The 25,949-nt window shown below is 37.3% G+C and overlaps 1 protein-coding gene across 1 annotated transcript in view; it reads right to left on the reverse strand.

Annotated features, from left to right (window-relative positions):
* Positions 1-9,782, reverse strand: part of SYT10 (synaptotagmin 10) — a gene marked incomplete at both ends in the record, with an annotated part of 75,459 nt that extends 65,677 nt beyond the window's left edge. Inside the window, one exon of the mRNA XM_081249123.1 lies at positions 9,632-9,782. Within this exon, the coding sequence (XP_081105249.1) occupies positions 9,632-9,782 (151 nt within the window). The remainder of the gene's footprint in view (positions 1-9,631) is intronic.
* Between the last annotated feature and the right edge of the window lie 16,167 nt (positions 9,783-25,949).

Below are 25,949 nucleotides of genomic sequence, written 5' to 3' on the forward strand. Positions count from 1 at the left end.
CAGTAAAAGCAGTTCTAAGAGGGAAGTTTATAGCAATACAATCCTACCTCAAGAAACAAGAAACATCTCAAATAAACAATCTAACCTTACACCTAAAGCAATTAGAGAAAGAAGAACAAAAAACACCCAAAGTTAGCAGAAGGAAAGAAATCATAAAGATCAGATCAGAAATAAATAAAAAAGAAATGAAGGAAAACAGAGCAAAGATCAATAAAACTAAAAGCTGATTCTGTGACAAGATAAACAAAACTGACAAACCATTAGCCAGACTTATCAAGAAAAAAAGAGAGAAGACTCAAAGCAATAGAATTAGGAATGAAAAAGGAGAAGTAACAACTGACACTACAGAAATACAAAGAATCATGAGAGATTACTACAAGCAACTATATGCTAATGAAATGGACAACCTGGAAGAAATGGACAAATTCTTCAAAAAGCACAACCTTCTGAGACTGAACCAGGAAGAAATAGAAAATATAAACAGACCAATCAGAAGCACTGAAGTTGAAACTGTGATTAAAAATTTTCCAACAAACCAAAGCCAAAGACCAGATGGCTTCACAGGTGAATTCTATCAAACATTTAGAGAAGAGCTAACACCTGTCCTTCTCAAACTCTTCCAAAATATAACAGAGGGAGGAACCCTCCCAACCTCATTCTACAAGGCCACCATCGCACTGATACCAAAACCAGACAAAGATGTCACAAAAAAAGAAAACTACACAACAATATCACTGATGAACACAGATGCAAAAATCCTCAACAAAATACTAGCAAACAGAATCCAACAGCACATTAAAAGGATCATACACCATGATCAATTGGGGTTTATCCCAGGAATGCAGGGATTCTTTAATATGTGCAAATCAATCAATGGATAAACCATATTAACAAGCTGAAGGAGAAAAACCATATGATCATTACAATATATGCATAAAAAGGTTTAGAGAAAATTTAACCCCCATTTATGATAAAAACCCTCCAGAAAGTAGGCATAGAGGGAACTTACCTCAACATAATAAAGGCCATATATGACAAACCCACAGCCAACATAGTTCTCAATGGTGAAAAACTGAAACCATTTCCTCTAAGATCAGGAACAAGACAAGTTTGTCCACTGTCACCACTATTATTCAACATAGTTTTGGAAGTTTTAGCTATAGCAATCAGAGAAGAAAAAGAAAGGAAAGGAATACAAATTGGAAAAGAAGTAGTAAATCTGTCACTGTTTGCAGATGACATGATACTATACATAGAGAATTTGAAAGATGTCACCAGAAAACTACTAGAGCTAATCAATGAATTTGGTAAAGTAGTAGGATACAAAATTAATGCACAGAAATCTCCTGCATTCCTATACACTAATAATGAAAAATCTGAAAGAGAAATTAAGGAAACACTCCCATTTATCATTGCAACAAAAAGAACAAAATACCTAGGAATAAACCTACCGAAGGAGACAAAAGACCTGTATGCAGAAAACTATAAGACACTGATGAAAGAAATTAAAGATGATACAAACAGATGGAGAGATATACCATGTTCTTGGAAGAATCAACATTGTGAAAATGACTATACTACCCAAAGCAATCTACAGATTCAATGCAACCCCTATCAAACTACCAATGGTATTTTTCACAGAAGTAGAACAAAAAATTTCACAATTTGTATAGAAACACAAAAGACTCCAAATAGCCAAAGCAATCTTGAGAAAGAAGAATGGAGCTGGAGCAATCAGGCTCTCAGACTTTGGAATAGACTACAAAGCTACAGTAATCAAGACAGTATGGTACTGGCACAAAAACAGAAATATAGATCAATGGAACAGGACAGAAAGCTCAGAGATAAACCCACGCACATATGGTCACCTTATCTTTGATAAAGGAGGCAAGAATATACAATGGAGAAAAGCCAGCCTCTTCAATAAATGGTGCTGGGAAAACTGGGCAGCTACATATAAAAGAATAAAATTAGAACACTCCTTAACACCATACACAAAAATAAACTCCAAGTGTATTAAAACCCTAAATGTAAGGCCAGACAGTCTTAGCAGAAAACATAGGCAGAACACTCTATGACATAAATCACAGGGAGATCATTTTTGACCCACATTCTAGAGAAATGGAAATAAAAACAAAAATAAACAAATGGGACCTAATGAAATTTAAAAGCTCCTGCACAGCAAAGAAAACCATAAAGAAGATGAAAAGACAACCCTCAGAATGGGAGAAAATATTTGCAAATGAAGCAACTGACAAAGGATTAATCTCCAAAATTTACAAGCAGCTCATGCAGCTCAATATCAAAAACACAAACAACCGAACCCAAAAATGGGCAGAAGACCTAAACAGACATTTCTCCAAAGAAGATATACAGATTTCCAACAAACACATGAAAGGATGCTCAACATCATATTTGTAGTGAGGTGGATTAACCTAGAGACTGTCATACAGAATGAAGTAAGTCAGAAAGAGAAAAATAAATACTGTATGCTAACACATATATATGGAATCTAAAAAAAAAAAAAAGGTTCTGAAGAACCTAGGGGCAGGGCAGAAATAAAGATGCAGACGTAGAGAATGGACTTGAGGGTACGGGGATGGGGAAGGGTAAGCTGTGATGAAGTGAGAGAGTGGCATGGACTTATATAAAGTAACAAATCTAAAATAGATAGCTAGTGGGAAGCAGCCCTATAGCACAGGGAGATCAGATCGGTGCTTTGTGACCACCTAGATGGGTGCGATAAGAAATGTGGGAGGGAGAGGCAAGAGGGAGGAGATATGGGGATATATGTATATGTATAGCTGATTCACTTTGTTATAAAGCAGAAGTTAACACATCATTGTAAAGCGATTATACTCCAATAGAGATGTTAAAAAAAAGAAAAGAAAAGGAGGATGGTTCTGGAATCAGGTAAGTTTATAGGTATAGGCAGGAAGACAAGGGAATTCTTGTTTGTAAGTACAATTTTCTCTGCAAAATAGGAGTTAGGGTCAACTGCCAGTTATTTAGGGATATTGGGGAATAATTTGGAATATTTAAACAGAGTGCGGAAAATCTGATATATGAACTTTAGAGAACAGGAGAAAATTGAATAGGAAAACAAAGGATGTCTGGTCAGAATTGAGGGTTCTTTTGAAATTAGAGACTAAGAGTGATACTCATCTCCCTGGTTTTAAAACCTCCTAAATATTCAGTTTCTTTGGTGTAGGAATAGAGAAGCAGATGAATTTATCCATGAATGAGCACTCCCTACCGTCCCAGGAGAATGTGATAAACCTCAAAGGAGAAAATGATTGCAATGATGAAATGATGTATCGTAAGTATGATGCAATATTTGTTGACAGGGAATTAACACAGAGGTAGAAAACTGAATGCAGTTTCCAAATGAGAAAGATAAAAGCATAGGAGCTCTTCGTTGGGGCTCAGAATATTTGAATTTATAATTCTAAAATAGTACTGTTTAACATAATGACTAGTGTTTGACCATGATCATAAAAGAAATGAGGTAAGGTGGAGAGGAGGAGAAGATCACTGGAGCAAAGGGGCCAACCATTCTGAGGTCAGGGTGATGAATATGAATGGTTTGCCTTCTCCAGACTTTGAAATTGCCTATTTTAATGAGCAAGCTTGATGAGTAGGATCTCTCTAGCTCAAAATTTTAATGTCTCTTTGCAGAGACATTAAAGACACTAAAGACATTTGCATTAAAAAGAATCCATTATATGCCATTCATCCAATTATATCTTGGTAAGAATTAGAGTAAATGAAATTTCAAAAATTAGATTAGAGTCAAAGAAAATCAGGTTTAAATTTGCTCGAACTCTGATTTGACTACATACATATGCATAACTATTGCTTCCACCGGTATGTATCTACTTATCTATCTGTCTGTCTGGTTGGCTGACTCTATATCTCTTGAATGATTTGTAGCTATAAAGATCTTACTCTTTTATCATGTCTTAATATCTCAAAATAAAGTGGCATTGTTCTGAAAGAAACAGGAAAGACCATTCTCATCAGAAAACAGAATAAGGCAAAAAATGCTAATTCCTCAAAATCGTTTAGTAAAACAGAACTTTGCTAAAGTCTAATATTTGCATGGTCTTAATTACTATGGATTGTAAGTACTGTTAGGTCTAATTACCTATTAACCATGCAGATGGCTACGATGCAGAAAAGTATAGGCCAATTTGTATGCTCTCAATTCCAATTACTACTGCCTTAGTTGATAATCTTATCTGTGTCTTTCTGCATCATTTTTTTAAATTTTAAAATTATAGTTTTTTAATTTCTCAAAATGTACAAAGAAGTAATTTCTCAATTAATCAGAAATTATAATTTCTTGTATATTCCAAGTCTTTTATTTCTTTGGTTGTCCTCATTGTTGCCTGATGACAGACCATGTTTATGGCAACATTCTGCAGAGAACAAGAGGTAATAAAACTCAAACCAGCAACTCTTATTCAGAGAAAGCTGAGGAAACCTGCCTCTAAAACGAAGATTTGGAATTATCTTTGAAGTTAACTTATTTATACTCTTCATATGGTGTTATTATTATAATGGGGCATAATTCTGATTTCTATAATAAGGGACCAAATAAATACTGACTTAAACAAGATAGAAGTTTATTTCTCTCTCATTTAATTAATTGGCTCAGCATAAGAAAGTAGGGCAAATACATCAGCTTCAGGTGTTTGGAATCCTGGTTTCTTCCATATTTTTGCTTTTCTATTCAAAGGTTTTTGCTTTCTCCTTAAAGTCCAAGATGGCAAGCTTAATGTCTACATTCCAGGCAGCTGGATGAAGAATAACAAGCTTGTTACAACTGCTAATTGCCATTAAGTATGTGTGTCATAGTTTTATCTGTGTATGTGCTAAAGCAAATACATCAGCATCAGAAGTCGCAGAATGAGTCTAAATTGGCTTGGAAGAAAATACTGGAGAAAATAGCGAAGCAGACCCATAACCCTCATAAGCCAAACTTTTGTTGGGTCAGATGAGTTTGGCAACATTGCCAACATTCGACATAACTGTACAGCTAGCTTTAGAGCACAGCAACACTAGATCTTATATCTCTTATGAATTCCTGCAAGGAATAAAAGGCATCATTACTAGTCTTAACAGCATTCTTGATGGCAAAGAGTCCAATGATGAGTGGATAAACAAAGGTATCACCAATTCTCATTCAAAAAGCCATTCAGAAGAATCAGACTCAAAACTTTAATTTTTAAATTATTTTAACCTATTTGTCTTTTATGCTTTCCTTTTTATATTTGTACAAGTGATATATGAGATTAAAAATTTATTTCTAACTTTTAGAAGTTTTTCCATAAGTATAAAATAAAAATTCTATGTGATAAGAAAGCATAATTTAATTTGCATCTTTCTTTTTCCTTTTTTGGTATCATATAAAATAATGTTGTGTATTGTAATCAATAGCATCTTAGATTCAATAAAATATGGTATCAAGTATAGTACCAAATATCATATTAAATTAGCCAAATTTATTTTTTAAGACTTTACATATACTCATAATTGAGTAAATGATTTATAAATGATTTATAATCTGTGATTGTATATTAATTCTACATTTACATTAACTTGAACAACTATGCACAACATTTAATTAATGGTACTGGTACCATTCTTATTAGTCAAGTAACTTCAGTGAAAGTGTTTGCCATATAAATACCTACTTGCTCCCACATATAAGAAATTGAAGAACACACATATGAATTTAGAATAATTTGTTTAAATGTTTATTTTAGAAATTTTAGTACTAAATTAAAAGTGTAAAAATGAAAATTTATAACATTAATGAATTAAATGTTTATTTTAAATATTTAAATTATGGTTAGGTCTATACAGTTGTGATGTGACTATGAGCTTAAGTGGGTTTGATTAGCTGCATTTATGAGGTCTGCTTTTCAAGCAACAAAGTTTCCTAAAACTTCATAGGGATTTGGATATGGAGAAGCAATTAAAGACTGACCAGAAATGAACTCAAATGCAGTTCAAAAATTCTTATGTATATTCAATCACAGTACGTATGAAAAATCACATTTAAGGCCAATATATTGTTTTGTATTTTCCCTAAACATTATAGCATTAAGTCCTATTATATCAATAAATTAATGAGTTTAGTGGGTGATCTATCTATTTAGGGGGACAGGGAGAATCAGTGGCAAAAAGACTGCAAAAGTCTGATTTTCTAAAAAAATAGCATATGATGAACTTTCCAGTAATGTTGGCATCAATAATGTCTCTAAAAAAACTATTCCAAAAGAGTAAATTAACCAGTGTTGCCATCTGCAGTTAAGTTTTTGTAAAGTTTAATAAAATATGGGATCTGTCGACTTAATTGCTTGATCCTCAAGTCAATAACGCTGCTGCTGCTTCTGCTACTTCTGTAGTAGTAAATGGTAAAGAGAATGGTGAAGCTGCTCCTTACTGGCATTAAAAAAAAACAGTAGGAGAATATCTTATTTATATATATGGTTCATGCCTTCTTTAAGTTAGAATAACTTTAGGATTACAGTCAACCCTCTGTATCCATGTTCCATATCCATGGGATCAAGCAACCACAGGCTGAAAATATTAAAAAAAAAAAAAAATTTCCAGGAAGTTCAAAAAACCAAAACTTGAATTTGTTACACAGGCTACCATTTACATTACATTTACATTGTATTTACAACTATTTACATAATCATTTACATTGATTTAGGTATTAAAAGTAATCTAGAGATGATGTAAAGTATATGGGAGGAAGTGCTGTAGGTTACATGCAAATACTACATCATTTTATATAAGGAACTTGAGCATCACAAATTTTGTTATCTGTGGGGGCTCCTAGAGCAAATCCCCCATGGAGACCAAAGGAGGACTATACCTGAACTTCTCTGCCTCTACACTTATATGAAGGAATCTAAAAATATACACAATCTGGAAGCTTGCAATTGTCACTGCAACCTTAGAATAACTGACACCATCTGGGCAGTGCTGAAAGTAAAAAACCACTGTACCATTCAATGTCCATGTCCTCCTACCAATAATGTGTTTCTCATTAAACAAACAGTGAGTAGAAGGATCGCCTACTGGAAGTGTGTTTACGTAGGGATCTTTAATAAAGGACACAAGTACATAAGTTATAAGAAAATTTACTTTAAAGAACAAAGTGAAGCTGAGTGGCTAATTAATATAATTAAAGATTTGGTAAATAATCTTTGATCCATTTCATAGATATATATTGGTATTGGGAGTATATTTGCAGATTAAAGTATTGTACTTCTAATTGTTGCATAGATTTACAAATGGAAAATGTAAAGCAATCTTGTGCATCTTTATATCTCATACAAAACCTAGTAGGATGTCTTTTCTAGTGACAGCCATTGAATAAATATTCATATATTAAATTGAATACCCCATTTGAATAGTATATATTTTCCCCTAAGGGCAGAAGAATATCCATGTAATTGTTTTAGACTATGTTTTGTCCACTTTTTGTTCCCAAGGGAAAGTCCAAAAGGAATTAGGATTACAACTACTTGTAGTGCTTAGGACAAGTTCAGAACCCTTTCTACAATTCATATACTATGCTTTACCTTAAGCTGATAATTGTGTATTTATAAAGATTTAAGAGCTAGTGTTTGTTTTCCAACCTTCAAATTTTCCTCATTATCAATCAATTTGAGACCCAGGAAACCACTATTTGGTGTATGATCACAAGGTGGGGTGGTGGGGTGATGGTGGAAATCAGTAGTTTTATCCACAGTATCAACTGTTAAATGACCAAAGTACAGATCTTTAAACTTAAACACTCTCATTTCTTTCACTTCACCTCCTTCTCTTAGTCTTATCTTTAGCAAGTGTATCATCAAAGACATTTCAGAGCAACTTATCCAATCACCACACAGGATTTTAAGTTCACTCTATTTTGAGTGTTTATGTCATGTTTAGCTACCATACACAAGACAAGCATATACACAATGTTCACCCAGTGCCTTCCACTAGTAGTTGACTTTCATACATTCCTAGCAATTTAACACCTCATGAACAAATGGAAGTCTCTGTTGTGATTATAAAAATTCACAAAATGTCTACGTTTCCAGAATATGTACAGAAGCAATTATGCATCATTCCGCTCCAGGGCCCAAACAGCAACATCTCCTCAGGTTCTGCCAAGTGCATACAGAAGCCTCTCGTGGTTCCTATTGCCAAGATCAGAGAATTTTAAGAGTGCAAATATTCCACTTAAATAATGGTATGCAAAGACTAAACCACATCTCTCCTCCACCTCCATCCCCTCTCCCTCTGTCTTTGGTAGTAGTGGATGAGGGGATCACTAACTGTGCCCACTTCGCCTCCTCCCCAGCACAGAGTTCTCCACTGTCACGTTCCACACTGAGCTACGGTCCAGCTCTTACCTGTTGCCTTGGCTACCCTCAACCCACGAATCCCTGCCAGGTGACTAAAATGACGGGAAAGTAAGGGGAAAGAAACAAGACCCTACAGAAGGAATGATAACCTTCCAGCCTGATGACAAAAATCCCCAACCAGTGTTCGTCTCCCAAAGCAACAAGTGACCCTCTCACAAGGGACTCTTAAAACCACGCGGCCAGCAACTCCCGGAATCCATCTCGCCCGCGTCAACAGCACAACAGGCTGCACATAGCGCAGGTGGTAAAAAACACTTTCCCCCAAGCATGACAAAAACAGTGGCTCTGATACGTTCCCCACACCCCTTTGAGAAAAATCTGTCACCTGAGACTTCTTTCCACCTCCAGATTTCTGAAGGTCGATATGTTTCCTCCACCCCACCCCGTTTTTCCCCCCAAGTTTCTTGAAGGGGCAGAGAGGGTGCCTGTGTTGGGGGGTGTATGAGCACGTGTGTAGAAAGGATTTATAACCCTTTTCCTCTGTTCCACGTAAATCTGTATGTGCGCTGAGCCTTACCTGTCGCGTCAAAAAATGGGATCCATAATCCCTGCTGTTGGGCCAACGTTGTCATGAAGCCCTATAAAGTCATATGTATTAAAGGGCTTTGCACACTATCAAATGCTAGACAGCTTGCGGCCGCGGGTTATCCCTACAGGGATCCTTTCTGCTCTCGGGGGCCAAGGCAGCCCCATTTCCAACGCGGTTCTTTGCGTCCACGCCCGGATTCTTCCGCCCGGCCCCTTCCCCAAGCCGCGACCCACCACCCGCGGGACAAGCTAGGGCAGCCAGAGTCCGGGTGGCGAATGGCCCCCGAGGGCAGCGCTCGGCTAATGATCGGACGCCGCCGCTCGCGCTCGCCCCTCCACTCCGGGAGGGAGATCGGAGGCGTGGGAGAGCTCAGGGAGAGGGGGTGCAGGCGCCTGGGAGCGAGAGAAGGCGCCGGCGGGTACGGAGTGGACCAGAGAAGTGGAAGAAGCCGGGCAGATGGAGGCGAGGAGACAAAACCCGAACAGTCTACGCTGGAAGCCGCCAGGAGCTGACCAGAAGGAAGGAGCGAGGTAGGATAGGAAAGCGCGGCGTCCCAAAGATGCGCCGGCGCCGCTCTGAAGGCTCAGGACCCGGGACCTTAGAGCCGAGAGGACGCGGGTCCCAGACGACTGGGAGGTCGCGAGCGGAGCCCTCCCCCAATTACCTGTGCTACTTCCGCCCTGGCTGCCCCTGTCCGGGGGGAAGATGCTCGAGCACTTCTCCCACTCCACCTGGCCCGCGAAGCACAGCTCGGTGACGATATGCAGCGCCTTCTGGCACAGGCTGCTCACTCCGTCCTCCTTTTGGAAACTCATCGTTTGGCCTTGCTTCCCCCAGTTAGCTGTCCTTTCCCCTTCCCGTTACCTCTGTGCTGGCCCCTCTAGCGCCGTAAACCATAACCAGCCCTCGAGGACTTTGGCCGGAGAGCGCGCAGCTAAAAGGCGGCAATTTAGGAGCCCCAAGTTGGCCCCATGGCGGGAGCGGAGGGCTCGGGAGAAGGGGGAGAGGCTGGGGCGGTAACCGGGGCGAGGCGGAGGCGGCAGCGGCGGCTGCGAGGTTTTTGCCAACTCTCACGCGGCGCGAACGAGCCCAAGCGAGCTGGAGAGAGACCCGGCATGGAGTGCGGAGGGGAGGGGGCGGGGGACGTAAAAAAACTAAAGCCCTCGACTGCTGCAGCGCTTGTGTTTCTGGCAGGTGCCTGACGGGGGCGCGTCCAATCGCAGCCTGGCGCCGGCCCGGTGACCCCCAACAGAACGCGCCTTCTTTAGTCCCCGGGGGAAGGGGGAGACCATGGAGGAGGGGCGGCCCGGCTCCCCTGCTGGGTCGTCCTGCTGAGGCTGGGGATGCTCTTCTGGGGGCATAGGAGGGCAAGAAATCTTGGTTTTCTCTGTACCTTTTTCAGCCTCCGTACCCCAATCCCCTCTTCCCTCCAATGTGACTACGGATGTGTTCTATCCGGTTCTACTTTTCTGAAAAGTCATTCCAACTGAAAACAAACTGAAAAAGTGAAATTGAAAAAACGAGTAGATGAGTAATAAAACTAGATGTCTATAGAAAGAAGATATCCCAGGAAAGCATTTTAAAAATGATTTCTAACTATGATTGTTTAGAGACAGAATATTCAACCCAAGAGGTCTTTTTATTACTAGCAGTGAAATTCACCATGAGGTGTATTTACTGATTACCCAGTTCAGTTTTTCTTTATGCATAAACAAACTGAATAGTCAAATTTTAATTTATTGCCTTTTTGATTTTTTTCTTTATTAAACTTAGAAGATCCCAAAGCAAAATATGTTATTTGTATTAACATTCAGTTAGGATTCTGTCCACTAATCTGGAATTGGAAATTGAGACTGCATAACCTGAACCCGTTTATCACCCTTTCAAGTGACTTAAATACTGAAAAAGACAAGCCACAGTTGTTAAAGGGGAGAAGGATTAATTTCAAATCTCTCACACACACCACTGCTTAACCTGAGGAAATTGTTTTCAGGTGTTTATCTCAGTCGAGGAGATGACTGAGGGGCTTGGACTTATAATTCTCTAATGCAAATGAGTGATAATCACTAATGGAGCTAAAGCTACAAAATCATGTTAATAAACATGCGCCACAAGTTTACAGGAAATACATTTACATTGCTTTTAAATTGTTTTCAGGCAGAGTTTGACCCCATAGTATAAGCTGAAGATTGATTTAACCTTTGTTAGGTAAGGATTCTTTACTTTAGAAGTAGAATATCCTGAATTTGTTCTTGTTGAGGAGGAAGAAATTTCCCCCTACCCATCTTGATTCTTCAGGCTGGTCTAAGAATTAAATTGATTTGAAGCAAATCAACAGGAGAAAAATATATATATATAACATGTATACAGTGGGAGAGACTCAGGAAAAAATGAGTAACTCACCAAAATGGCTGCAGCCCTCACCTTAAAAGCCCTCTTCAGCTAAAGGCAAAAAAGGGTGTTGGGGGTAGTGGTTTGGTACCTCAAAGGGGAGGAAGGCAATTTACATGGAGATGGGAAAGCAAATGCTTGGTAAACAAATGTGTTCTCGGCCATATGGAGACAAGAAAAATTTTAACAAACAGACCTTGCTAGGTTCCTCCCAGTCTACACATCTAGTTCATACAATAGTTACCTATGATGATAGCTCCCTTCCTGGACAGCTCTATCTACATTGTTTTAGGCAGCTAGGAGGAAGGTTGAAGTTTCTTCCTGAGTCTTTTTGGTACTGTTGTTTTCAGCTCAAAATAATCCACATGCCAGAGACATTTTGGGGCAGCAGGTTTTGCTGCCGTAGAGTAGATTGTTTTATTTTAAACCTGTTTGACAGTTTGTGATAAGTTATTTCCTCTGTAAGAACACTGGTAAAGTTTACTATAAATATTCAGCATAACATTCCAGTAGGGAGCATTTATTAGTTGAATCATTTTGACCTGATTCATAGGACAATTGGTATCACTAGGGCTATTTTTATCATGAATTAAGAGAAAGTAAAATCTGCAGGCTTCATTTGCTTTTTTTTTTTTTATGCACATCGATTTGGGTTTTTTTTTTTTTAGATCAGATTGACTAAAGAAATAATTTCACTGTCATTTAAAAAAATCTTGAATATCCGCTATGTTTAAAGATAAGTGTTACTGAACAAGGGCTCCTGTGCCCATGTTACAGAAAGCCAAACTCTAACAGAGGGTGTTTGCAGCAAAGTAAGGATTTATTTGCAGGGCACCAAGCAAGAAGAACAGGCAGCTTATGCTCAAATGGCTTTCAGGCAAGGGTTTTTAAAGACAGTGTTAGGAAAGAAGGTCATAGGTTGTGTGATCAGCTTGTGGACATTCTTCTGATTGGTTGGCGGTGAGGTAATAGGCTGATGTTTTGGAAATCTCAACCTTCTGGTTCCAACCAGTCTGGGGCCTACATGCTTGTGGTCAGCATGTAGTCACCATCCTCCACCTGGGTGGGGGCATCTTAGTTTCTACAGAATAACTCAAAGATACACATCAGATTGTATATCTATCTTCAGGAGGAACTAGCAGTCCTGTGACTCTATTGTCCTAATCATTAACTGCTTGAGCCTTCTCTTTGGAACTCAGTGAAGACCTTGAAGACTAATGCCTTTTTTTTCTACAATCAAGAAATGGGGGGCAGAGAGGAGATTCTGTACTCAGGAAGGCCCCTCAGGGTCCTGCTGTAACAGATTTTAGTAAGGCCCTTTCCAATTGTCCTTGCCCTCCAGTCCTCCACACTCTAGACAGACCCATATGAAACAACTTGTAATGTAATGCTGTGTTTTCATATTTACTATATGAGCTCTTGTGTGGGATGACCAAATCAGTGATTTTATACTACTTACTTGCTTATGTGGAGTAAGGCAGAATGTCTCTCTAATGACCCTCTTATGTTTGATTTCAGTGTTAAATATTATTAGGTAAGCAAATTCTGAAAATAACTTTCCTGGTATTTGTTTATGCTGTTCCTACTATTTGGTTGTTTATTACTATTCCTACTGCTGTGTTTCCACAACAAGCAGAGTTAATTTCGCTTGGATATTCATTTTGCTGAATTCATTTGTCTGAAATATTTTTGCTTTCTTCTAAAATTAATACCATAAGGATTTGATTTATTTTAGGCCATCTAGAGATGGCATCTTTAGGCCATCTCACAGTTCATTAACAGGTGGGTCAAGTCAGGATTTTATGTCACTTATTAAAGCTCAGGTAAGAGTTTTGGGAAAGTAGAAACTACATTGAAAGTCATTTTTTTTTCAATGATGAAGGATAAGATGACAAGAATTTAAACTCACAGTCTTTAAATTTCTTTGTCAACTATTTTAATAAGAGCCTAATAAACCATGCAATACATATTTTCATATACTTCCTCACCAACACTCTGAAGGAGTTGCTAAAGTAGTAAGGAATGGGAGAACAGGTTAGGCTGACACTGAACACAATTTGCTGTGCTAACGTGAGGCATTGATAATCAAAAAATACAGGCTCTAAGCGTCTTTGTCACAGCTTCATTCTGAGTGACCTTTGCATTAAGTAGAGGAAGAATTGGTTTGGGGGGGAAGATCCTATGAGAATTCCTGTGTGAGCTAAACTAGCCTCTTGAGTGGTAATTTTGGACATTCAGTACTCCCTGATATCCCTGCTTGCTCAATGCTTTTCCAATTCTTTCTTTTTCCTCTTCCCATACCCCTTTCAAAATATGGAGGAGAGGGAGTTATCTTCTTAGGTAGAGATCTACCTGAGGTAAGGGGAACTTGTGAATCATTCCTGAAACTATCGTCGACTGAAAAAAAAAAAAAAAGCACAACCTAGAAGTTGAGAGTTGCGTTTTATTTGGTGGATTTTCTGAGGAATTCAAGCCCGAGCCTGGGAGACAGGACTCTTAGATCACTCTGAGGGACCACTCTGAAAAGGTAAGGGAGGATCCAGGATATATAGGAGTTTTTGCAACAAAAACCAAGTAGTCTGAACATAAAAAGATTACTGTTAAAGAAAACCAGATAGCTTAAGTTAAGGAATTTAGTACTTTTCTATATATGGAAAGATACAAGAGTCTGGGCTCATTGAAATCATTCCTTTGATATACACCTTAACTATGTGGGGCCAATATCCTGTGCTTTCCCATTCTGAGTCTCCTCAGGGTGCACCTTTGGGAGGATTGTTGCAGTGATTGACTGCTTGATGGCAGGCATCCTGTTTCTATCCTGAGTTCCCTCAAAGGCTCACCTTTGGGGTGGCTGCAATGTGATGGCTTGATGGCTGCAACACCCTTTATTTACTGATATGGCAGTCAACATTTTTTTCATTCAAATAATTTCAAAAATTACTTGACCCCAAAGACAGGAAGTAAGAGAGTGAGTAAATGAGGAAATATCAGAACAGCTGAGCTCACTCTGAAAATGAAGATCAGAGGCAAATATTACATTTTAATTTACTTAAAGCTTTACCACATTCCTTTTCTGTGTTCTATAGTAGCTCAGGTTCATAAGGGCCCAATTCTAACTTCCTGTACATGCTTGGGCCTTCTCTATATTTCTTAATTTGGAGAATGGCATGGTCATTCACACCCAAGTGGTGATGATGATGACCAGATTTCTGGCTTGCAGGCATGGGGATTGCTATTGACAAGTCCTATTCTATTCTGGCTCCAGATCCTTTTAATCAATCTGATTCATCACTTTGGAAGGTTTGGTGTCTTCTCTTTTTCCATTGTGTTCACTTGTTCATTTATCCTGACAGATATTCAGTGAACATTTCAGAGACTCAATTTTGAGAAATTCTATTGATTTATTCCTTTGATAATCCTTTGCTTTCTATTTTTCTATTTCTTTCTATTTCTTGCATCTGTCTAGAATTCCTTTGTGTTGGATTTTGGACCACCAGGATTGAATCTTTTATTTTGTTATTCTTTTGCTTTCTATCTCTACCACCCCCTACTCTTTGCAGTTGAAATTTTGGGAAATTTCCTTGACTTTATTTTCTTTATTTTTTTAAGAAAATTGAAGTATAGTTGATTTACAATGTTATGTTAGTTTCTGGTGTACAACAAGGTGATTCAGATATATGTATGTGTATATATATATTCTTTTTCATATTCTTTTCTATTATATGTTATTACAAGTTATTAAATGTAGTTCCCTGTAGTATATAGTAGGACCTGGTTGTTTATATATTTTATATATAGTAGTTCATATCTGCAAATCCCAAACTCCTAATTTATCCTCCCCTTTTCCATTTTGGTAACCATAAATTTGTTTTCTATATCTGTGAGTCTGATTCTGTTTTATAAATAAGTTCATTTGTATCATACTTTAGATTCCACATATAAGTGATATCATATGAAGTTTGTCTTTCTCTGTCTGATTTACTTCATTTAGTATGATAATATCTAGGTCCATCCATGTGGCTGAAAATGACATTATCTCATTCTTTTTTTATGGCTGAGTAGTAGTCTATTGTAGACATGTATCACATCTTCTTTATCCATTCATCTGTTGATGGACATTTGGGTTACTTCCATGTCCTGGCTATTGTAAATAGTGCTGCTATGAACATTGTGGTGCTTGTATTTTTTGAATTCGAGATTTATCTGGATATATGCCCAGGATTGGGATTGCTGGATCATATGGTAACTCTATTTTTAATTTTTTAAGGAACCTCCATACTGTTCTCCGTAGAGGCTGCACCAATTTACATTCCCACCAACAGTGTAGGAGGGTTTTTTTTCTTCACAGCCTCCCCAGCATTTATTATTTGTAGACTTTTTGATGATGGGCATTCTTACCTATGTGGGGTGATAACTCTTTGTGATTTTGATTTGCATTTCTCTGGTAATTAGTGATATTGAGCATCTTTTCATGTGCCTATTGGCTATCTGTATGCTTGACTTTCTTTTATGAACTTTCTATTAAATTCCTACAATTTCAGCTACTGTAGTTTTAAGATATGCATACTTTTAAAAATTTTTTATTTATGCAAACCTCCAACATTCAGTGGAAGGGCGATTTGGGAAACACGTGTCTTTATTTTTTTTTAAATTTATTTATTTGGTTGTGTTGGGTTTTCGTTGCTGCACGTGGGCTTTCTCTAGCTGCATCGAGCGGGGGCTACTCCTCATTGCCACGCACAGGTTTCTCATTGCAGTGGTTTCTCTTGTTGTGGAGCTCGGGCTTTAGGTGCACGGGCTTCAGTAGTTGTGGCACATGGGCTCAGTAGTTGTGGCTTGTGGGCTCTAGCGTTCAGGCTCCATAGTTGTGGCGCATGGGCTTAGTTGCTCCGCAGCATGTGGGATCTTCCTGGACCAGGGATCGAACCCGTGTCCCTTGCATTGGCAGGCAGATTCTTAACCACTGTGCCACCAGGGAGGGCCCCATACTTTTTATTGATTGTTTTTGCTCCTTATTTCATGGACATATAGTCTGTACTTTTTTTCAGACCATGTTAATTGTTTCTTTAACTTTCCTTCACCGTTTCTGTCTTGTGTCTTTTCCCTCTGAATAACTTCTTTTTGCTCTAGTTTTATTGAGATATAATTGACATATAACATTGAATAAATTTAAGATGTACAACATAATGATTTATGTGTATACTGTGAAATGATCACCACATTTTAGTGTATCATGAACTGTAGCAATTTAAGTATTAAAATACCAAAAGTGTGGATTAAAGAATACCATTGCCTCAATAGAAAAGAGAAAAAAGAAAACTACAAATAGCGATTTGGACTTCGAGCTATGCTTTCATTTTGTGAAACTGGTATGTCAATAAACCAAAATTCAGGCAGATCAAATGAGAGACATAGAATTATCCATTAATTATTTGCAAAAATAAGGCTTGTCATCTATTACACTCTCATTTTAGTAAATGATCATCCAGGGGTTCTTCCCTCCAAAAATTTTACTACCTCTGAAATTTATTTGTTCTGTCACTAGAGAACTCTGACTAATGCACTCTCTTAATCTCATCTCAGGTGGTCTGTCTCCTAATCTTGATGAGCTACTCTGGTCCCTTTAATCTTGCCTAAGGTCGTTTCTTGGCTGCTCCTCTCTTGATTAGCATCTGCTTGAATCTGCCCTTTGGAACTCAGGGAAAGTCATGGAGGCTGGAGTCTTGCCTACAAAGGAATGGGGGACAAAATGGCCTCCATGCCAAGGAGCCCCACAGAGCCCCACTTGGTTTCATTACCCCCTTTTCTTTGATACTCCTCAATCTTGAGGAGAACAGATGTTGGACAAGAAAGGAAACAGTCATTTTGGATAATAGAGATGTTAATCATAAACTCGGCAGAGGAAGTTGGTTTTAGGGGGACCTGATTTTAATCCCCATTTCGGTTTTATCTTTCCCAAATCTTTGAGGGAATGGGGTGACGACTGCTCTGACTACTTCCTGCTGAGATGGGGTGTAGTCCTGCCTAAATTTGGTGGAATAGATACCGAATTAGAAATATTTGAGTTCCAAGTCCCAGGTCCAAGTCTTTTATGATTAAGATCTCAGTCCCTTAGGAATAAGCCTGAAACCCGTTGCACACTTGGCACTTTGGAGAGACTTGTAGCCAGTTGTTTTCAAACCATTCCCTGTATGGGGAAAACCCATTAAGGCAATCCTGAAGACCAGGAAATAGGAAGCTGACCACATATCTAGCAGTTAAAATTATTGAAAGAATCAGCATATGAATCTATAGTTTTGTAGTAAAAGGTATGAGAAAGGATAAGAGAGCAGAACTTTCATTCCATTTGTCAAAACAAATACTTTCCCAAAGGGTGAGATGTCTGCTTCTTGGGAGTCTGCTCACTGGCTGTAGGCAGGCTTGGCTGGTTCATCTCTGGTAATCTTCTTACTCTAGTGTGATGTACCCACAGTTTTACTCCATGCAACTTTAGAGAAGCGTGACTAGTAATAAGAACATCATAGAGTTCCTTCCATTTTTCTTCAAGCTGCTGCTCAGGTCATTGCTCTTTTTCACATTCAGCAGCATCTTGTCTGCCAGCTTTGGAAGGATGTAAGGAAGCTTCGAGGCGATGGGAGACCCAGATTCTGGCAGAGGTGTCACAACATAAGATGCTATCTTTTCTGCTTCCCCAAAATAATTTCTTGGAGGAGGAAGTCTAGGGTGGTCCAGGCAGGAGGAAGAGAGGAACATCCTCAAGGCAAAAGCGCAGCTGCTAGGGCTGTCCCTCTTCCACCATCTATTCCGAACTCAGAGTCCAGCTGCTGGGATGGTGGACAGGTTATGATTGGGGCTCAGCCTTTCCAGGCAAGGGTCCAGGGTGATCTGGCCTTCAGGGACACCCCTGGGACCATCCCCAAGTTGGCCCCTTCATGGTTGCCAAAACTGTTACCCAAAGCTCAGCCTCTCTGTGCACTGGTGCCAAATCAAATCTTGGAGACAGAGTTTTGGGTGAAGTAGAAAAAGATAGCTTTATTGTTTTGCCAGGCAAAGGGAGACACACAGGGCTTCTGCCTCTAAAAGCTATGTGTCCCTGAATAACTTTTGTTTGCTTGTTTGTTTGTTGTTTTTCATGTTGTGGGATTTTCTCAGGTGTCTGCTGATAAAAATGACTAGATGTAAATGCTCTCTATTTCTATTTAAGAACACTATAATATGGAGCTGAAATGCATTAATAAGGCTTATAACCAGTGAGCTTCACTGAAGAATGATTCAGTGTACTTTGAAGTGGAGCATCCCAAAATATCAGAGAAGGACTATCTAACCTTTCATTAGAGATGTGGGCTCATAATTAAAGTCTGCCTGCTTTTACTTAACCCTCCTTTTTCTGGTGCCTCAATCTGCCCTCTTGAAATCCTATTGTCTTGTTTCTGGAGCCTTTCTATCTCCAGGGAAAATCCCTTTTTATTTGCAAGATTGGAGAAATGTAATCACCTGACCACAAGAATTTTATGGGTGGAGACTTGAGCCTCAAGACACTTAGAGAATTACACTAACTCCTAACCCCACCTTTTTTAGCCTTTCACCCTACCCCCAACTTTTGCAGAATCAGTACAACGTATCTTCATATTTGCGTTTTTCTGAGGCTCTGTGAGGTGATGCACTAACTTCTCACTTTTTATCTGCCTCTAGAGGTTTAAGCTCCCTCTACTCAGGAAGGCAGTTACTACTCCACCCTCTTCTATCTTGTAAAGCTAATGACATTTTTTGTCAACTCCTGTGTCCTCTCCTATTCTTTTTGTCCTATTGGATTTATAGCCTTTCATTGCTGTATTGTCATTTCAGTGTCATCTCAAGAGGAGCAGGAAAACACATCTTCAATCCATCATGTTTAACTGTTTAAAAGGACAGTTCTGATTATGTCATCCCAGTACCTTCCCATTGTGCTTTACATATATAGAATACCTTGCATGTGGCCTGTAAAGCCCTACCTGACTTGACCTCTGCCTATTTTCTTTGTTCTCTACTGAATTCTTTGACTTCATGCTTTCTTTTTATTCTCTATGTCATAATTTAAATTGAATAATTAATTTGATATAAACTCTAGTACATAGAGAAATTTTCTTCATTCATTACTGCTCTTTTCCAATTGCCTTGTGCTGTGCCAGCAATAACAGTCATTTGATAAATATGAATGAATGAATAACTTAATGTATGTCATTTGTTAGCCCTATTGCCTTCTTTCTAGTTATCAGAAATAAAAGCCTTTAATTACCTGTTTCAGAAATACCACAGTAGAAAAGGTATTCCATGCAAATGGAAACAACAAGAAAAGTGGGGTAGCAATACATATATCAGACAAAACAGACTTTAAAATAAGACTATAACAAGCAACAAAGAATGACATTACATAGTGATAATGGGATTGATCCAATAAGAAGATTTGATAATTGTAAATATATATGCACCCAACAGAGGAACACTTAAATATACAAAGCAAATATTAACAGACATAGGGAGAAAATGATAGTAACACAGTAGGAGACTTCAACACCCCACTTACATCAATACAGATCATCCAAACAAAAAAATCAATAAGGAAACACTGGCCTTAAACAATACATTACACAAGATGGAATATATATAGAGAGAGAGACAGAAAGAGACAGAGACAGAGAGAGACAGAGAGAGGAGACTATTCCATCCAAAAGCAGCAGAATACACATTCTTTTCAAGTGCACATGGAGCATTCTCCACGATACACAACATGGTAGGCCATAAAACAAGTCTCAGTAAACTTAAGAAGACTGAAATCATATCAAGCATCCTTTCTGATCATAACACTATGAGACTAGAAATAAACTACAAAAAAAAAACCCTGCACAAAACACAAATATGGGGGCTACACAATATGCTACTAAACAACCAATGGATCACTGAAGAAATCAAACAGGAAATAAAAAAAATACTTGGAGACAAATGAAAAAGAAAACATAATGATCCAAAATCTATGGGACCCAGCAAAACAGTTCTAAGAGGGAAGTTTATAGTGATAAAAGCCTTTCTCAGGAAACTAGAAAAATCTCAAATAAATAACCTGAACTTAAACCTAAAGGGACTAGAAAAAGAGGAACAAACATAACCCAAAATTAGTAGAAGGAAAGAAATCATAAAGATGAGAGAAGAAATAAATGAAGTAGAGACTAAAAAAAATAATAATAAAATAAGATAATAAAATAAAATAAAAAAGATCAGTGAAACTGAGAGCTGGTTCTTTGAAAAAAAATAAACAAAATTGATAGACCTTTATCAGGACTCATCAATAAAAAAGAGAGAGCCCAAATCAATAAAATCATAAATGAAAAATAAGTTATAACCATGACCACAAAAATACAAAGATCATGAGATTACTGTGAACAATTATACACCAATAAAATGGACAACCAAAAAGAAATGGACAAATTTCAAGAAATGTACAATAGCCCAAAACTGAATCAGGAGAAATAGAAAATATGAACTGACCAATGGCCAGTAATGAAATTGAATTGGTAATAAAAAAAAAACTTCCAACTAATAAAAGTCCAGGACCTGATGGTCACAGATGAATTCTACCAAACATTTAGAGAAAAGTTAACACCTAATCTCAAACTATTTCAAAAAATTGCAAAGGAAAGAATGTTTCCAAACTCAATTATGAGGACAGCACCACCCCGATATCAAAACCAGACAAGGATGTCACACAAAAAAGAAAATTACAGGCAAATATCACTGATTAACCTAAATGTAACAATCCTCAACAAAATATAAGCAAACCAAATTCATCAATACATTAAAAGGATCATACAACATGATCAAATGGGATTTATCCCAGGGATGCAAGAATGGTTTCATATATGCAAATCAATCGATGTGATAAACAATATTGACAAATTGAAGAATAAAAATTGTATGCTCATCTCAATAGTTGCAGAAAAAGCTTTTGACAAAATTCAACATTTGTGATAATAACCCTCAACAAAGTGGATATAGAGTGAACATATCTCAACATAATAAAGGCCATATATTTGATGGTAAAATGTTGAAAGCATTTCCTCTATGATAGGAAGAACACAAGAATACTCACTCTTTTATTCAACATAGTATTGGAAATCCTAGCCACAGCAGTCAGACAATAAAATAAAATTAAAAGAATCCAAATGAAAGGAAAAAGTAAGACTCTCAGTGTTTGCAGGTGACGTGATACTATGCATAGAAATCCTAAAGAAACCATTAAAAAACTACTAGCACTCATCAATGAATTCAGTGAAGTTGCAGGATACAAAATTAATATAGAGAAATCTACACACTAACAATGAACTATCAGAAAGAGAAATTAAGAAAATAATCCCATTTACAATCTTATTAAAAAGAATAAATCTAAGTAGGGAGGTAAAAGACCTGTACTTGGAAAACTATAAGAAACTGATGAAAGAAATGAAAGGTGACACAGGGGGAAGGATATGTCGTGCTCATGGATTAGAAAAAATGTTGTTAAAATGACCATGCTACCCAAAGCAACCTACAGATTCAGTGCAATCCATATCAAAATACCAAGGGCATTTTTCACATAACTAGAAAAAATAATCTAAAATTTGTGTGGAAACACAAAAGACCCCAGGTGATCAAAACAATCTTAAGAAAGGAGAACAAAACAGGAGGTATAATGCTCCCTGAGTTCAAAATATACTACAAAGCTGTAGCCATCAAAACAGTTAGTACTGGCATAAAAACAGCCACATAGATCAATGGAACTGAATAGAGATCTCAGAAATGAACCCAAAGTTATATGGGCAACTAATCTATGACAAAGGAGTCAAGAATATACAGCGGAGAAAAAGGCTCTTTGATACATGATATTGGGAAAACTGGACAGCTACATGTGAAAGAATCAAACTTTTGCACACCATATACAAACATAAACTCAAAATGGATTAAAGATTTAAATGTAAGACTTGAAATGTAGGCAGTATGCTCTTTAACATTGGTCTTAGCAATATTTGTATGGCTGTGTCTCCTCAGGCAAGGGAAACAATAGGGAAAATAAGCAAATCAGACTACATCAAACTTAAAAGCTCTTGCACAATGAAGAAAACAATCAACAAAATGGAAAGACCGCCTGCTGAATGGGAGAAGATGTTTGCAAATGATATATCCAACAAGGGTTTAATATCCAAGATATACAAAGAACTCATACAACTTAACGTCAAAAAAAAAAAAACAATTTAAAAAATGGGCAGAATATCTGCATAGACATTTTTCCAGAGGACAGACAGATGGCCAATAAACACATAAAAAGCTGCTCAACCTCACTAATCAGAGAAATTCAAATCAAAACCACAGTAAGATATCCCCTCACACCTGTTAGAATGGTATTATAAATAAATAAATAAACAAACAAACAAAGAAAGAAATATTAAGTTGGTGAGGATGTAGAGGAAAGGAAACCCTGTGCACTGCTGGTAGGAATGTAAATTGGTGCAGCCACTATGGAAAACAATGTGGAGGTTTCACAAAAAATTTAAAAATAGAGCTATAGAAAATTAAATAGAACTATTTTTATGATCTAGCAAATCCTCTCCTGGGTATTTATCCAAAGAAAATGAAAATACTAATTAGAAAAGATATATACACCCCTATGTGCATTGCACATTATTTACAATAGCCAAGATATGGGAGCAACCTAAATGCACATCAATAAATGAAAAAAATATATATATATATAGTTATGTTACTTAGCCATGTAAAAGAATGAAATCTTGCCATTTCCAACAGCATGGATGGACCTAGATGGTATTATACTAAGTATAATAAGGCAGACTCAGAAAGACAAATACTGCATGATTTCACTTATATGTGGAATCTAAAAAACAAAACAAATAAACAAGCATAACTAAACAGAAACTGAACTATAGTTAGAGAGAAGAAACATTGGTTGCCAGAGGGGAGGCGTATGGAAAAAGGAAATAGGTGAGGGAGATCAAGAGGTACAAACTTTCAGTTACCAGAAAATGAGTGACAGGTATGAAATGTACAGTGTGGGGAATATAATCAATAATTATGTAATATCTTTGTATGGTGACATATGACAACTAGACTTATTATGTTCATCATTTAAAAATGTACAGAAATATTGAATTGCTACGTTATGGGCTAGGAACAAACATAGTGTTGAAGGTCAATTACAATTCAGAAACAAAGTGTAACCAAGTAACTAACTCATAGAAAAAAAAGCAGATTTGTGGCTAGCAGAGGCAGAGGGTGAGGGGAAGAGGAATTGGAGGAAGGCAGTCAGAAAGTGCAAACTTCCAGTTACAAGATAAATAAGTACTAAGGATGTACTGTACAACATGATAAAGATAATTAATACTGCTGTAAGTTATAAATGAAAGCTATTAAGAGAGTAAATCCTAGGGTTCTCAACATAAGGAAAAACATACTTTTTTTCTATTTCTTTAATTCTGTATTTAATTCTCATCTATATGAGATGGTGGAAGTTCACTAAACCAACTGTGGTAATTATTTTATCATGTATGTAAGTCAAATCATTATGTCATACACTTTAAACTTATACAGTGCTGTATGGCAATTACATATCAATAAAACTGGAAGAAAAAAGAAGTGAAACACCAGAGTATAGAAGAAACTGATAAACTGTTATATTCCCAGGGAAGTTGAGAGAATAGGTGTTAGAAGAAAGAGCATTTGATAGTAGTGGAATATGTCCTTTGAGAAGAAAGAAGGTGGTCACTTGCATTTTAGGAACAATTCTAACTTTTGAGCACCTGCTTTGTGTCAAGACTCTTTTTTTTTTTTTTTTTTAAATTTAGTTTTATTTTTTGGCTGTGTTGGGTCTTCGTTTCTGTGCAAGGGCTTTCTCTAGTTGTGGCGAGCGGGGGCCGCTCTTCATCGCCGTGTGTGGGCCTCTCACTGTCGCGGCCTCTCTTGTTGCGGAGTGCAGGCTCAGTAGTTGTGGCTCACGGGTCTAGTTGCTCCGCGGCATGTGGGATCCTCCCAGACCAGGGCTCGAACCCGTGTCCCCTGCATTGTCAGGCGGATTCTCAACCACTGCGCCACCAGGGAAGCCCCAATGTCAAGACTCTTATACATTTTATTTTTTAATTTAATAATGATAATGTTAATTAAATAAATTAATAATTTATAAATAAATAAAACTAAACACTTTGTAAGCAAATAGTAACTCATATATTAACTCATTTAGAACAGTGACAGGCATAGTTTAATCTTTTCACATATATTAACTTAATTCTCACAAAAAACTTATGAGATAGGTGCCATTTCCCACTTTACAGAGGAGAAAGCTGAGCCACAGAGAGTTGAAGTTGCCTTCCTTAGGCGATATAGCCATTAGTAGTTGAGCCTAGTTTTGGAGTAAGTCCTTAAGGTTGCAGAATTTGGGTTCTTAACTATTGCAGTATGCTGCTGCTTCTCACGTATCCTCATGAGATGCTTATAGGGTAGGAAAATGAGATTAAAAGACTATTAAACCAGCCAGGTGTATTGATAAAATCATATAATGATAAAAGTATGACCTTTCTCTACCTCTCCATTCAAATTAGCAACAAATACTACCCCCAATAGTTATACAATTTAAGAACTTAGCACACATCTTGTCACATTCTTCTCCTCTCTCATATGATTTAACAAGTATATGGATAGACATGTATAAATAGATGTTCTATCATTTTCTATTTCCCAGAAACGTAGAGTTCTTACCCAACTGTAATTAATGAAAATCTCTTCACTTCAACTGGGTAGCTTTAATTATTTTAAGTGACAATAAATTTTTCAATGTGATGATATACCATAATTTATTCAGCAATTTCCCTACTGATGGAAATTCACTTTATTTTTAGTTATTCGTCACTATGGATCCCTCTATAATGCAGTGACACATATTGTAGCAGTGCGTGGTGTATATTGAAGTGAACTTCCTAGATCCTTACATACTGAAAATTTCATTTATATTACTTAGGTTCCCAAAGAAGAGAATTCTGCTATATGAAATCATATTTAAAATCACATTTCTACCAGAAACATATAAGAATATAATTTTCTTTGCATCTCTTGCTTACAAAAATAAAGGTTACTACTTTAAAATTCCTGTCTTTATTTTGAGTGTATTTTTTCAAAGACTTCACTAAAAAAAAAAAGAATGATATGGTCATATTTGTATATTTTTGTAAATTTTTATATAATGTGTGTATAAATGAATTTAAATTTAAGTGTAAAACATTTTTATTTAAAAAAAGGATGTAGGAGTAGCCATTAATTATCTTTTAAATTCGTGATCTCAAAGCTTAGCATGTATCAGAATCATCTGGAGGGTTCGTTAAAACACAAATCTTGGCCCACACTCTCAGTGTTTCTGAATCAGTAGGTCTGAGGTGGGGGTATAAAAATTTGCATTTCTAGGTTCCTGCTGGTCCAGGGACCACACTTTGAGAACTGTTGTTCTTTGTGGCCTCTTTAAAACCAAGAACTATTTCTAAGACTTTATACCAGAAGTAAGCCCCCGAATAGTCCCACATAAT

This window comes from Mesoplodon bidens, assembly GCF_964165515.1.
Source record: "Mesoplodon bidens genome assembly, chromosome: 11".
NCBI classification, from domain to species: Eukaryota; Metazoa; Chordata; class Mammalia; order Artiodactyla; family Ziphiidae; genus Mesoplodon; species Mesoplodon bidens.